The sequence below is a fragment of the Leptonotus elevatus genome, chromosome 2, assembly GCF_054856555.1.
Source record: "Leptonotus elevatus isolate MCC_2025b chromosome 2, RoL_Lele_1.0, whole genome shotgun sequence".
Classification (NCBI taxonomy): Eukaryota; Metazoa; Chordata; class Actinopteri; order Syngnathiformes; family Syngnathidae; genus Leptonotus; species Leptonotus elevatus.
Genome location: NC_141240.1, coordinates 26,497,622 through 26,511,475, shown reverse-complemented (window position 1 = coordinate 26,511,475; position 13,854 = coordinate 26,497,622). Strand labels below are relative to the sequence as shown.

At 41.0% G+C, this 13,854-nt stretch overlaps 1 protein-coding gene across 4 annotated transcripts; it reads right to left on the bottom strand.

Moving 5' to 3' along the window:
• Positions 1 to 767: 767 nt before the first annotated feature.
• mybl2a (MYB proto-oncogene like 2a) lies at positions 768 to 13,825 on the bottom strand. 4 transcript variants are annotated; one of them, XM_086068931.1, is made up of 15 exons: positions 13,539 to 13,825; positions 11,666 to 11,753; positions 11,399 to 11,466; positions 11,128 to 11,179; positions 8,682 to 8,769; positions 8,096 to 8,167; positions 7,623 to 7,712; positions 7,276 to 7,496; positions 7,053 to 7,173; positions 6,853 to 6,906; positions 6,525 to 6,745; positions 5,225 to 5,927; positions 4,258 to 4,500; positions 3,966 to 4,166; positions 768 to 1,838 (listed from the first exon to the last, which is right to left on the bottom strand). In XM_086068931.1, the coding sequence occupies exons 1-15, from the start codon at positions 13,714 to 13,716 to the stop codon at positions 1,236 to 1,238; spliced, it is 3,003 nt and encodes a 1,000-aa protein (XP_085925057.1). In that variant the 5' UTR covers positions 13,717 to 13,825; the 3' UTR covers positions 768 to 1,235. The 4 variants fall into 4 exon arrangements, with proteins under 4 accessions (XP_085925057.1, XP_085925058.1, XP_085925059.1 ...); XM_086068932.1 differs by lacking the exon at positions 13,539 to 13,825 and adding an exon at positions 11,951 to 12,345; XM_086068933.1 differs by lacking the exons at positions 11,399 to 11,466; positions 11,666 to 11,753; positions 13,539 to 13,825 and adding an exon at positions 11,285 to 11,301.
• Positions 13,826 to 13,854: the final 29 nt, after the last annotated feature.

Sequence of the window (13,854 nt, the reverse complement as noted above, 5' to 3'; positions counted from 1 at the left end):
TACACTCTGTTTCTTAATTGGTCCGCTCTAGCTCATGCAATACACACACATGGGATAAAGGATATTTCACTCACTGTCTTTGAACCCGCACAGGGGGGAGAGCTTTCATTCCTTAAATTTTTTTTTGACACTGAGCTAAAGATGACAAAAATTCCAACAAAATGAGCTAATTTTTACATCGGTCGGTTAACGTATGCGCGCGCAGCGTGTCTTGGAAAAAGGTGCTTGATTGGAGTTGATGTCTTCCGGTTTCCCATTCATTCCTATGGGATTTTTTTGGGGAGTTTTTTGGGAATAGCGTCGCCATGGTAACTGGGAATTCTTATAAAAATAATAGCGCAGCGAGTCAGAGCGAGCCGCATCGTTTGATACCTCATTTGTCCCGGTGCGATCTACGGTTCGGGCCGCATTTTTGCGGAAAAGTAATAAACCCTTTTCAGTAATATGTGCCTGCTTGCTCCGCTTAGCAGGCCCATAATTACCTGTTTGAAAATCCAAACATTGTCAAAACACATTTGCAGAAGCAAAAAAAAAATATATATATATTTTTTAAATCCTTCAATCGTGGCTCCCCTTTCACTGGTTTTAAGGAGTGACTTACAACTATTTCCAACCATACCGCACCACAGCCTAATACCGCAAATGCAGTTAACAATGACACCTAACGGTGCAATGCTGGTCAGTTTTCATGATGTCCGACAGAAGTGGCTTAAAATTAAGCAAGAGCAACATTGGTATTCGACCAACATAACAATCATTATGAAACATTCATCTTGACAAACTCTTTTATTATGGGCAATGAACACCATGTGTAAAAACTCCTATTTACAAAATTTTCTATAGATTTTGTCCTCAGAGTCGCTTGTGAGTTGGAGCAGACGCCCGCTGACCTTGGCCAGAGCAGGTGTGCCGCTGGACTGATACCGGCAAAGTTGTTTTGAAAAAAAAAAAAAAGGAGAGGTCTCCGTGAGATGAGGCGCTCAAACAGGCTCGCCTCATTTTCCCAAAATAATATTTCTAACTTATAAAAGTCCATGGTCCTGACACGCTGGACCATACGCATTTATTTCCACAAACAGAGCGTTGTGAGGGACTTCGTACCTTATTCTGCGCATGCGGGTCACTTTGGGGACGCATATTATATTGTATTGAAAAAAAAAAAAAACTGTCAAGTGGTCATCTAAATTTCCAAATGCATTTTTTTTTTAACTGACTTCATAGACCGCATCACCCGATCACTTGCTCAGTCTGTGTTTAGTGACCCCGCCGGATTTTCTACCAGTCTTTGTCTTCAAAGAGTTCTTATAAAGAAGCAGTCTCTCTGTGGTGTGAGGTGGCATACGGTTCCGTTTAGCCCGTACGATACAGGCCGCCATCGGGCAGAGCCTGTCGAAGCCCCCTGAGGTGGCGGGTACTGCCAGCAGCCTCTTGGCGATGCCCTGCAGCTTTGGGAAGCGACTGGCGGATTTCCAGTACAGTAAACTGGAGCCGTTTCCACACAGCGGCTCCGACAGGTACACGTCAAGTTCTGACGTCATGGTCTTTGACGGAAGCTGTGGGACGTCATCTGCTTTGCGCTTGATGCCGACGAGATTAAGGGCGTCAGAGTTGTCGTCCGAGCTGACCCTGGAGACCTCCCTCAGGGTGGCGGCCGCTGTTTCCTCTTTGCCCAGCTGCTGGCCTTTCTCCTCATTTTTATGGCGTTCCTCTGCCTTTGCTGCGGGATTAGCTGAGCCTGCTTGGCCCCCCATTAATGCTTCCACTATGGTGCGAGCCTCATGTTTTGTTGGAGGCGTTAGGAAACCGGTCTGGTCTTCAAGGTGGTCATCAGTGAACATCTGATCAAGACAAGTGAGAATTTGACTTTAGTGTGCAAATCAAAATGGAGCTCTTTTTCCACTCAGCTATCTTATACAACCACATATAAAAAAATATTATTTTGGGGTTCCACTGAGTGTGAAGTTAACCTCTTTATTCTTGAGTAATCATAAAAATAAAATAAAAAGGCATAAGAACATGTAGATTTAATAAAAAATGGAGGGGGGGGTAAGGATGCATGTAAAATGTGTATAATTAATACTGATAATTGATTTAATTTATAGTTCATTCACCAATTCTGCAATTTATTATAACAGGGCTTAAAGTAAAAAAAAAATATCCTGAGCCTGAACTTTTTCCGGGGAGCGGTGGTGCAGTGTCCAACGTGCCTGGCACGATTGGTTGTTCGACCGGCATCAAGCCATTACTATTCGATTCGTCGCTATCGTGGATGGACCGGGCCAACTCGTGAAATTCCCGATGGCCAGTCCTCCCCAAGCGTCAGGTCATGTCTTTAGTACAGTATAGCAATGCGGGTTGCAGTCCCCTCTAGAGCTGCAGATATGGAATATTTTGGTATTCAAATATTTTACGGAAAATTCTACTGAATAATCAGGTATTTGGATAAAAATAATATTTTTGCATGGTGAAAGAACAATTATGAATACAGAAGACATTAAAAAATATATTTCCACTTAATAATGATCGACCAACTTTCATTTCTAGATAGTCAACTTCCTTAAAAAAAGTATTTTTTTTTAACTTAAATTTAAATTGTGCTAACAGCACATTATTTTCCTCTCTAGAAAGTTAGGGAGATTTTAGACAAATCTCTGCCCGTGGATTTTGGAATGACGTTCCGTTAAATATTAGGCAACCTCCCTCTCTACCCACTCTTAAAACTCATCTTTGTTCTTTGGCATTTGAGTCAGCATGAACTCATCATTGTTTCAATGTTTTATGGTGCCTACTGTATTTTATTAATTTATTATTTATTTTATTTACTGGCCTACTTGTGTTATTTTATGGACTTATTGATTTATCCACTTAAGATAATTATTAATGTATTTGGTGTTGTTTTACCTGTCTTTATTCCATGACTGATTTTTACTCCATGTACAGCACTTTGTATGAAATTAAATTCCGAGTTGAGTAGTTTTTGGTCTGTGAGACAACGTGACGTCAGAACCGCAGTTTTGCCGAGCGTCGACTGCACAATGGCGTGAGCCCGGTTTATTAAACTGATCTCTAGGAACGGCAACTGTGTCCGTCTTGTCAACATCAAAGTGTGCAATCATCACGTCGATTAGACTGACTTTAAAAAGTAGTCCGTTAGCTACAGCCGCTAGTACCGTTAGCACACTAACACTGTAGTAGACGCCCGAATCACTGGCAACAGACACCGTGCAATACACTGTCAGCGTAATTAAGTCTTTTTTTAGTGCCCTTTATTGGTGATGGAACGTGATTTCTGTATTAAGTTGTTTTGTTGACTTTGGTCGCAAGAGTTTATGCCGGCAATAAGGACAGCAGACACGTTCCAGACGAGTTAAGTCATCCAATGCTTCAAAATAAAAGCATTTCTTGGCATTGCGCTCTCCATATTACTTGGTATGAAAAGTTTATTTTGAAGTTGGCCCTCCTCTCCGCATTGGGGGTGTTTTGCCACACGTGTTAACTGTTTACTTCGCTGGATTTGTCATTGCGCTAGTGGCTCTTACGGCGGAAATCCGGCACTATGCCACAGTACTTTAAGCTCTATGAAAAGAATGTATGCCGACTGTTTTGTCTCACTGTGCCAAAGCAGATTTGATGGCTCATTTAAGGAATTTGCGGGCCTGTTGTCACATATTGGGCAGAATAGGCAGGTTTAGTGTCAGCAAATCACCGGTAGCAATAAACAGGAACCTTGAGCAGGACTGATGATATCGTCTCTTAAATTCCGCTTCATTTTGCTTTGACTTTGGCTCTTTCTGTCTGATTATTTGGCCTTCCTCTTTTCGAAGAAGCACTCTTTTTCAAATATTTTTTTTGCTAGCTTATGACCAAAACAAGCGCTTTATAGAAGCACAGACGGCTGTGCCAGATTATCACAATAAACTCGACTGATGAAAAATAAAACATATTTTTAGTTATAGAGTACACACCTTCAGTTTGTTCCTGGGGTCAAGCACGGCAGCTACGATCAGGTCTTTTTGGTGAATCAGGGACTGGAAGTGAGTATGGAGGCCCGTGCGTAAGGCCTTTTTGAAGTGGATGTAGTTTGTGCTGCAGCCCTCCAATGTCTTATCGAGGCCAACCAGCGAGGTCACGACATACGAGATGGCTACTGCGTTTCCTAACAACACCTGCAGGTGACAGCAGCCACACACACACACACACAAAAAGATTCTCACACAATCCCTTCTACCACAAGACCGCATTAAGATAAATCCAAACCTGCAAGGCTTCCTGGAAAGGCTCCAGAAGAGCCAGGATGTCGAGCACTTGCTCCCTCTTGACCATGATCAGAGGCGGGGCGCTGGCCGTGTCGCTGGCCTCGCTGCGAGCCTGCGCCAGGACGGTGAGGATGCCGTTCCAAGCCGACTCCTGCACCATTCGCCGCAAAGACACCATCATGGAGTTCCAGCGACACTGGTTAGAGGGCGGACACAAAAACACGCCGCACTCCTTCGCCAAAACCTTCACGAGGACACAGAGGAGAGGACGTGATTTGGTGTGGACCCGTCAACCATGTGTAACTTAAGGCTGCTCTTTGTAAACATTTGACCCAAAACATCGTTACAATTGCCTTTTTGTTTGAACATTTCCTAATTAGTAGATTAACACAATGGGTACTCCTCAAGCCTCTGGCCAATAGTTTTAAGACTGGATTTGGGTTCAAATTTCCCGTCCTCTGTCTGCTGATGTGAAGTCATGTGAGCATTGTGTACGTAAAGAAGTGTGTATGCAGTTTCATTTTGCATCAACAGGTGGCAGTAGTGACTCAAAATGGAATTTTCTGTGTTCAGTAGCTTTAAGGAAATGGCAATTAACTTCAACTACCTGATAAATCGCAGCAGTTAAATATGGATATGGATATCGGTTTCATCCTTTGGATCGAGTGGGGCTCTACCGCCACCTCAGTAGGGTACATGTGATGAAAATGCAATGACCACCAGACATGGAAGTGAAATTTAACATGTAAGCGGTAGAATGTGTCGGAGAAAATTATGGCTAAAGCAATAAGTTGATTAGTTATGCATTTATGTTGTAATATGTGCTATATAGCGGTTACCTTAATTTCTTTTTACACTTGTACGGCTTCAAGAATGTTGAAATGTTACTTTGGCTATACAGGCATTAGTAAGTGACAGTTGGATTCAAGTAGTTTTAATTGTTAGTAAAAAAGAGACATGTTTCATACCTCACTCCAGTACGTACTGCCCCTGAAGAAAGCCACCACATTGTGCACATGTGAGAGGAGGTTTTCAACCACCCTGGAGTTCTTTAATGCCTCGCTGATCACAATCTGGAGCGTTTTTGCCACACAAGAAATTCTGGTCCCGATTTTGAGCTCTGAAAACGGGGACTCCGATTCAGCTATCCGGTCTGACAGAAAGGCCACTATCTCGTCGCCGTCGGGCTCGCCCCTGTTCGACGGGCACATGATCTTGTAGTCGCAGAACACGCTGTTAGCAGCCAGCATTTCTTTGGCGTGGTTGACGAGGACGTAGCCGATGCTTTGCGGGAAGACGCCGTAGCTGAGCAGCACGCCCTCCACCTCCTTGGCCACGCCGTCACTCAGGTCTTTGTGGCTCACGTGACGGAAGGCCACGGTGGGACGGCGAATCTGCCACGAATCGCTAACAAAGTGGAGCTGCACAATAACGATGGTCTCATCTACCGGATTGGACTGCACGCCCGCCCAGAGGTCACAGGTCACATGAATGGCACCCTCCGCATCTTTGGATTTGCCCAGGCAGGCCTTTAAGTCACGGATGAGTTGAGGCTTGATCGTTCTCTCCACGTCATCATAAAGTTGCAAGCTGACGGCACGCTGGGACAGCTTGTGGTATCCGGGTCCAATGGTGGCAATGAAGGACCGGAAACCTGCTCCTTCAACAAAACTGTGGGGTAGGAGGAGGAAAATGAGATGACATTTTTAACCACAGCAAAACTTCTGTTTAAAGGGGACGTTAACCCCCCAATTTTTTTTTTCCAGTAATACATTCTATGCAGTCCCACAAGTCTAAGAATGTGGAATATGAATAAAGCAGCAAAATCTACTAATTTTTATCGATTTTGTCACTTGCTTGCACTTGATTGATTGAAAATGACATCACAGTTGCTCGGCTCCGCTATCGACCAATCACGGCACACCTGTTTTCTGAGTTTTATTCATGTGACGTTCGCAAGCTGAGCTCTGATTGGTTAATACCGGAGCAACTGTGATGTCATTTTCAATCGACAGCTCGTAACAAAATGGAAGCCCATATTGAGTTTCTTGGTGACCTGACAATACAAAAACACTTAATATTATACACGCATTTTGGTTTGGGCTTTGGATTCTCGTTCAATTATTATTTTTTATCTTCTGTAACGCCAGTCCACTAACTGATTATAAGAAACACCCAAACATCGAGCTTCCATTGCTTCAACTGCACATAGCGACTAAACCAACAGCCCCCCAACAAACCAAAAAGTGAGCACCATTCCAAATCTACCTGAGTGGTAGCATGTCCTCAGCAATCATCCTCAACGCAGCATCAACAAACTTTTTCTGATCCACCGCCTCTGCTGCTGGTGTTGGTGCAGTGACGCCAGTGGAGCTGGGACGGGTGGGCAAGGGAGCGCCGTTTGGAGGCAAGGTCCCTTTCGGTGTCGGCGTGTTCGCGGGTGGGGTGGACTTCTGGGGAACTTTGTGCTGCTCTTTCATATCTTTGACCTACAGGAAAGCCAAGAGTAGAAGTTCAGCAAGGAGGAAAAACGATTCAAGTCGTGCATTTCAAACCATCGTTTCAGGATCTAGTGCAGAAGCAACAAGGAGTTTACCGCTTCTGGAATCTGTGGCAAGGTGTCCAATACAATGTCACACTTGAAGTTCACCTGCAAAAGATGGTATCATGAAATCTCCTTAACATAGTAATGGGGCATGTTTGGTTGAGGAAGAATTTTAACCAACAAGATGCATATGTTAGCACCCTCCTCACCCCCCCTCCCAAAAAAGTTTCTCTTTTAAGATGTGTTCATACCCGTCCTTCCACAAACTGCTGAATGTCAACAGAGATGGTGTCGGAGTCGTTTTTGAGATGGCCCGATTCGGCTTCCGATTTAAGCGTGGAGTTCCAGTGGCTCCTCACAGAGTGCTCTGTTCTACAAACAGGAAACACGCGCAAAACCCCATATACATCTTGTTGTGTATTTATTGAATGAATGACTTCTTAATGTGACCAGACGGTCCATAAAGCATCCAACCTTCCAGGAAGTAGCTTGGCAATCTCCGACCAGCGGTTCCCAAAGACGCAATGAGCTTTGTAAATGATGAGATCCTCCTCATGGCTCCAGTTGGACTTCTTCAACAGGGGCTCCAAGTGGGTGAGCCAACGGTCACGGCACTGGTTTTCTACCCGCCCATCCAGGTGCTTACAAATCAAACTCCAGTTATTGGTGCCAAACTTGCCCACCAACTCTTTGATCTGCCCAATGAAACAAAAACGCAACAACAACAAAAAAAAGCACAATTGCTTATTATGAAAATGAAAACATTGTTTGAAATCCAGATTCCTTAAAGGTTGTACTGTATTAGGCACCAAGTTCTTCACCTTTTCATCTTCCTCTTTGGACCAGTTGTCTAAGGCCACACTGTCATATAGATTTTTCCAGCGTTGCGTACACTGTAATTCCGTCTTTCCCTATCAAGCAAGAGGACAAAATAGACCTTTATCAACTTGTTTCTCAGTGAATATGGACTCCATCTCTTTGATTTTAAAACATGGCCCATAAAGTCCTGTAGAAGTTTAGATGGGATGGCGATTTGGTAGAACAAATCACTTGAAATGCTTGAAAGTGAGATGCAGAAGGGTGGAAGTCTGTGTGGATGCGGGTGAACTTCCCAAAGCTGAAGTCATTGTAGCCCATTTGTGGTTTTGTCTCAATTGCTTACAGATATTATGCATCAATAATCAATTGCTGACAATCGACAACACCCCTACTAGATTGCATACAATTGCTTTATCTGTAAATTAAATTTTAAAAAAGCACTAGCACAATGTTATTCATTCAAATGAATTCTTACTGGTAACAAAGTGGCGACGGTATTCCAGTTGCGTTCTCCAAAATTTTGGATGAGGATTTTCAGGTTTTCATCCTGCACAAAAGAGAAAATCAATATCAGGTCCAATACTTTGTTGTTAATGTAACCACTTGCCAAAAGACGGAAAGTAGCTCATAGTACATAATAATACATACCCATAATACAGTGCGCAGTAATTCACGTTATTTGAACAGCATATACAATTACACGTATCCTCTGACTTATTTAAGGTGGATTTACACTGCACGGTTCAAGTATCACAATTCTGCTTTGTTTTTGTTTTTAAAGCTCTCAAGTGTCCCAGTTGAGATATGTCATCATGACAGCATGTGCAATAGCAGTCCAGAGTAAACACACTGATAGAAGAGCTTGACATCATTTACATACACAGATTGGTGACTGCGCCTACCCAAACAACACAAATAATACACATTCAAAAACACCTACTAAATCAGGCATTCGATCAGAATGGATCACTTGGACAGACAGTGTAAATACAGCATTAGATGGCCAATCTACTTAATGCCTAATGAGTAATTCAGTAAATAAATAAAGTTTTTTCACTTACCTCTTCCTGAGTCCACCTTACTTTGGGGCCATCCTTATCCACAGAGTCTATGTTAACGCTCAGAGAAACATCAGCCTGTTCTGCCATCCTGCAAACACACATTGACAGTGAGCTGACTCATTGGGAAGAAACTACATATTTCAGCATGCACAATTCAAACACAAAATACGTCAAATGCTTGGAAGGGATCTTCATTCCATTCCACCTTTAATATGGAACAAAATAGGGGTATGGCCTTAAAATGAATTATCATGCATTTTTATCTCATATTTATTTCCCTTTTCAATTTTCTTTCTCTTCTAAGCTTGGATTTATTTTATACCAAGCTTTGGAAGTCGGAACTGCAATTATTGTAACCTGTGACCATTGTTTCCACAAGCAGTGCATGAGCGGGGACACACTTTGACTATAAAATCTACTTTTATAGCAATATAAAAATATAAAAAATAAATACAATTGTGGTCAACTAATCACCCTGCCCAAGAACAAACAAGAACCCAAACTTCCATCTATATAATCAACTTTCTGCAACATGTAATACAACTTACAAGGTGGACAAAGTAGTCCCCACAACGAAGAGCACATGCCTTGTAGTATTTGCATTAGTGTATATCTATCACACATTTGTGACATGGACATAAGGTATAATAAACGTGTATCTGCCTGATGCCATTTATACAACATAATTAGTCGTGCTAGGTTTACATTCATTTCAATAGTCAAACTTTTAGTGGTGTGCCGTGAGATTTTCCAAATGGGTGCCTTGGCTCAATAAACGCTTGGGAAAAATGTTCTCGAGTTCCAATTTGAAGCAGGTAACACGTTGTAGCTCTACGACCAAGGACCACTGGGAAGTTGTTTTACATAAAGACGACACGAGTCTTCGTGCTATCCACAACCACCAGTTGTGATGCAAACAAAATCGTTATTTCTCTTTGAAAAAAATCCCTATAGTAAAACATAGGTGGAGAGAAACATTTGAATGCAGTTTAATGCACTTCCGTGCCGCTCCACGACGGTGAGCTAACGCTAGCTTTAAATAAACTGAATCGGTAGTTAATAGCGGACGTAAATCAATACAAATCACCGCGAAAAACATTAGGCTAATTTAAATAATTCATATCTTATGAGAAAAAAATGCTTACGTTCTTTGTCCGAATGGGTTAATAAAAAATCCAGCCTGGCGCTAACTACTTAGCTAGCATATTCCCACGAACATAAGCAGCGTTGCTGCTAAATGCTAATTGTTGTGCTCACACCAAGTATAGCGCCACCTCTGGCCAAAACCGCAAATGCAACACGCACAACCACAGAAAACGTGTTGTTTTCCACTTTGCGGAAGCGTATTGCATTTCGAACAAAACAAAACAAAATCCGGTTTTTTTTGTGTTCTTTCCACTCTTTTTTTCCGGAATACTATTTTTCAGAATCATTTGCCGTTTTTCTGAATTATTTCCCCCCCCCAAGTATTTTTTATTGTTTTAATTATATTTTTTTCTTGAGTTTTTTCATCCTCTCCTCAGAGATTAGAGAGCAAATAGACCCATTAGTTTATAAAATGTAAACAAACATGACATAATCATGATGCACGCACATTGTTGGAACAGAAAGAATGTCAAGGTTCACTAACGTACACAAGCCGGCTAACTGTAAAGGATGGCGAAAATGACTTAAAAAAAACAACTAACATTATAATATAGGAAGCAACGTTACAATTCTTATGGGATTACAGAGTGGGAGGAAAGTGTTACAAAGTGGTCCAATGCCCACATATTCATCTTTATTTAGTGAAGTAACCTAGTGTTTACACTTGAGAGAAACTGTGAGCCTACCAGAATTTGGATGCTCACAATATGTGACGTGTGGCCATGTACAGACTATACAAAGGAATTTCCTTCAGTCAAATAGTTATGGTGTTATTATGTTTATAGTTTGACAATGACTGGTATCTGGAGGTCATATCACTGGGTCTATTAAATTGATGAACATCTCTTTATAATCTGTTATACAACGACATCTCTCAAACTTTGGCTTGAATATTTTGGGCATATTCATTTGTGTAGCTTCCTTACTTAGCTATTGAATAAAGTATTATGGCCATAGCAGGAATCCAGCTCCAGAAAATTAAAGATAAGATGTTCAAAACCATAAACCTGTAGACTTAATCAGTGTTTGTTAAAACCAGCCTTAATTTCATCAACACAACCGAAAGATGATTATGTAGAGAGAATTTCTTACTAAATACTTTTACACTTCCTGTCAGTTTAGTGCACAACCAAAGAACAAAGGTCTAATTCCAGTGGAAAAACAACAGTTGTATCACGTTGCGTTTGATATTTGATTAGAAAATGTAGATTTTCTTAGGATACTCTTTCAGTCTCATTTTCATTCCGTAGCCGTTTACAATCTTCCTGCAAATTGACATGGATTATTCGTCTAAATGTACCTCGTGTTCAGATGATCATACTCTGTTCTTGTGACTGCGATGTCCTCTTCAGCTTTAGCAGAAAAGACAACAGGTTAGCGCATATTGTTTACAACCTCATAAAAAAAAAAAGTGAGCGAGTATGACAGGCTTCAAAATTCTGCTAGGGCATACACACCTGAGAGTGTATTTAGTCTTACAGGCAAGATGAGCATAGAGGGAGAGGGTCTTAAATGGTTGAACCATCATACAATGCAGAAAATTTGAATGTGACGACATCGGCTCCACTTACCAGGACAGTGATCGAGACTGGTGACTGGTGGGGCAACTGAAACACTCCGCTTCTTTATTTTAGGGTTCCTTCACATAAAAAGAAAAGAAAAAGTAAAAACCTCAATGAATCAACAAAAATACTAATCTCAAGATCGAATACAATTCATCGTAGTTATAAGATATGGTTTATGACTTGCTTACAAGCAAATAGGGTAAAACATTGGTAAACATTACTGTCACCAGTTTACACAAAACACACAAAAAACTATCTTACTTATTATACTACCTTTCAATCTTTGCCTTGGACTTTTGTTTTGGTTGAGGAAAAATAGAAGGCACAAAATCAGGGCTCTTGTTGTCCAGTGACATCTCACCTGTAAAAAGAAAGACACACATGAGTTGAACATCACTTGAGGTGTTCTAGGATGCAAGGAAAAGGGCTAAAGGTAAACATCACAAACAATAATGCTAATGAATTAAGAGCTTACGTTACGATTGAGCATGGTGAATGAGTTAGCTAACAGGCTAGCACTAGCAGCATGCACCTTGCCATTATTTCACAATCCCTGACCGTATATGCTGCATTCGAGGAAAGTGGAAAGTTTAACTTCTTCGACCTGGCTCCAACCAGGAAAAGGGCACTGGAACGCCCTTTTGAACTGGGAGGTCCGAGTTGCAAATTCTGGAGAGAAAAAAAAAAAGACCCTGTCCCTGACTTCACTGACGGGCTTCAATCTGGCGTCACTCGACAATGGCGACCCCCATGGAGAGCAAGGCCGTGATTGGCATAATTTACAAGATTATATAATACAGTCAAGCGAGAAATTATTCACACCCTGGGCAAATTTTGATTTAAAGTTACTTGTATTCAATTCAAACAGCATTTTTTTTCGTGGATTGGAAATGACATAGGTGTTCCCAGAAGAGGATGTTGTACAAGAGGCATCACTGTGGAAACAATATTTCTCATCTTTTATATACATTTAAACAAAAAGTGGCACATCCAAAATGATTACATTGTTAAGTTACAGTAAATGTACTTGTGTAATATTACTGTATATTGTTGGAAATTGATTTGTGATTTTAATGACTCTCATTTTAGTCTTTTACATTTGCCCAAGGGACTGCCAATGAAAATTAGCTTGACTTAGCTAACTTGGGCACATTAACATTGTAATATGTTGATTAATGTGCATTGTCCCTTTTAAATAAATAAATTCAATTAAATTAAATTCATATCCTTCTCAAAAATCAATAGAAAAGCCTTTATTTGCTATTACAGCAAATAAAACACATCATATATAGTTGCTGATCAGCTTTTTGCATGATATTTTTGCCTATTTGCTATCTTTATCCATGATCTCCATCTCTTTCAAGTTGAAGGGTTTTCTTGTCATCACCCTGATCCTGATCTGGACTGCCTGGGCCACTGGCACTGCAAATTATTACAACCATCTTTGGTTGTGTGTGTTGGGATTTTGTCACGATAAACTGACCATTGATGCCCAATACCAAATTTCACCACAGATTACCCAGTGTTGTATTGGGAAATCTTGAGTACTGTATCTCTCCTTTTTTTTGGATCTACGGAAGTGAGGCGCAATATGCCCAGTGCCCACTAATATGTATATAACTGGATAGATAGACCAAGACTTTTGAAGCCGCGAGGATGCTATATACTACCACTCCCATGAAACGTTTCTCGGAATACGATCCTAATTTACAGTGTCGAAATTTGAAAACAGTACTTAGCAGAAACAGCATGATTTATGATGTTTTAAATTTGTTAAACATAAACAAGAGGACTTCAGACATTTTACAACTTGACTTAAATACATGTATAAATTATATACTTAATGATGTTTACAGGAGGAAACTTGTATAAATATATATATTTTTATTTATTAAAGAGTTATACCTATAATTCAACAAAAGATGCCTCTGCCAAATCTAATATTGGGGTCTAAGGAACTGAGTGATAAAAGAAAAAAAGGGGGGTCTTCAAAGCAGCACTTGTTAAAAAATAGTGACCAGCTAGATCAATGCGGAAGTGACGCGCTGCTGCCTCGGCACAAGCCGAGGCCACTAAATGCAGATGCACGAGTCCTTTGTCATTGTGTATGTTTGTTAATAAAATATATGAACATTGATCTACTAACCTCGTAAAAAATGATCGCTGCAAATCCGCGAATACTTTGAGGGCTGCCAGTCCTTTCGGTTGATTGCTGCTACCCATCGACGTCGTTTTTCTTCATCAGTAGGCATGCGATAAAAAGCTACGTTTGGTTTACGCCCTTGTCTATTTGTACAACCGGGCGCACAGCAAGATATGACCATTTTAGAAGATAATCGATTAGACAGGACTATACGCTGTACGAGTTTCAACGGTTTCAATAGCTAGCTAGCTGCAAGTGGTTATTTTGCCGTCCAGCTTCCCGGAGGGGGCGTTCCTATGAGGGCTAATAATAATAATAA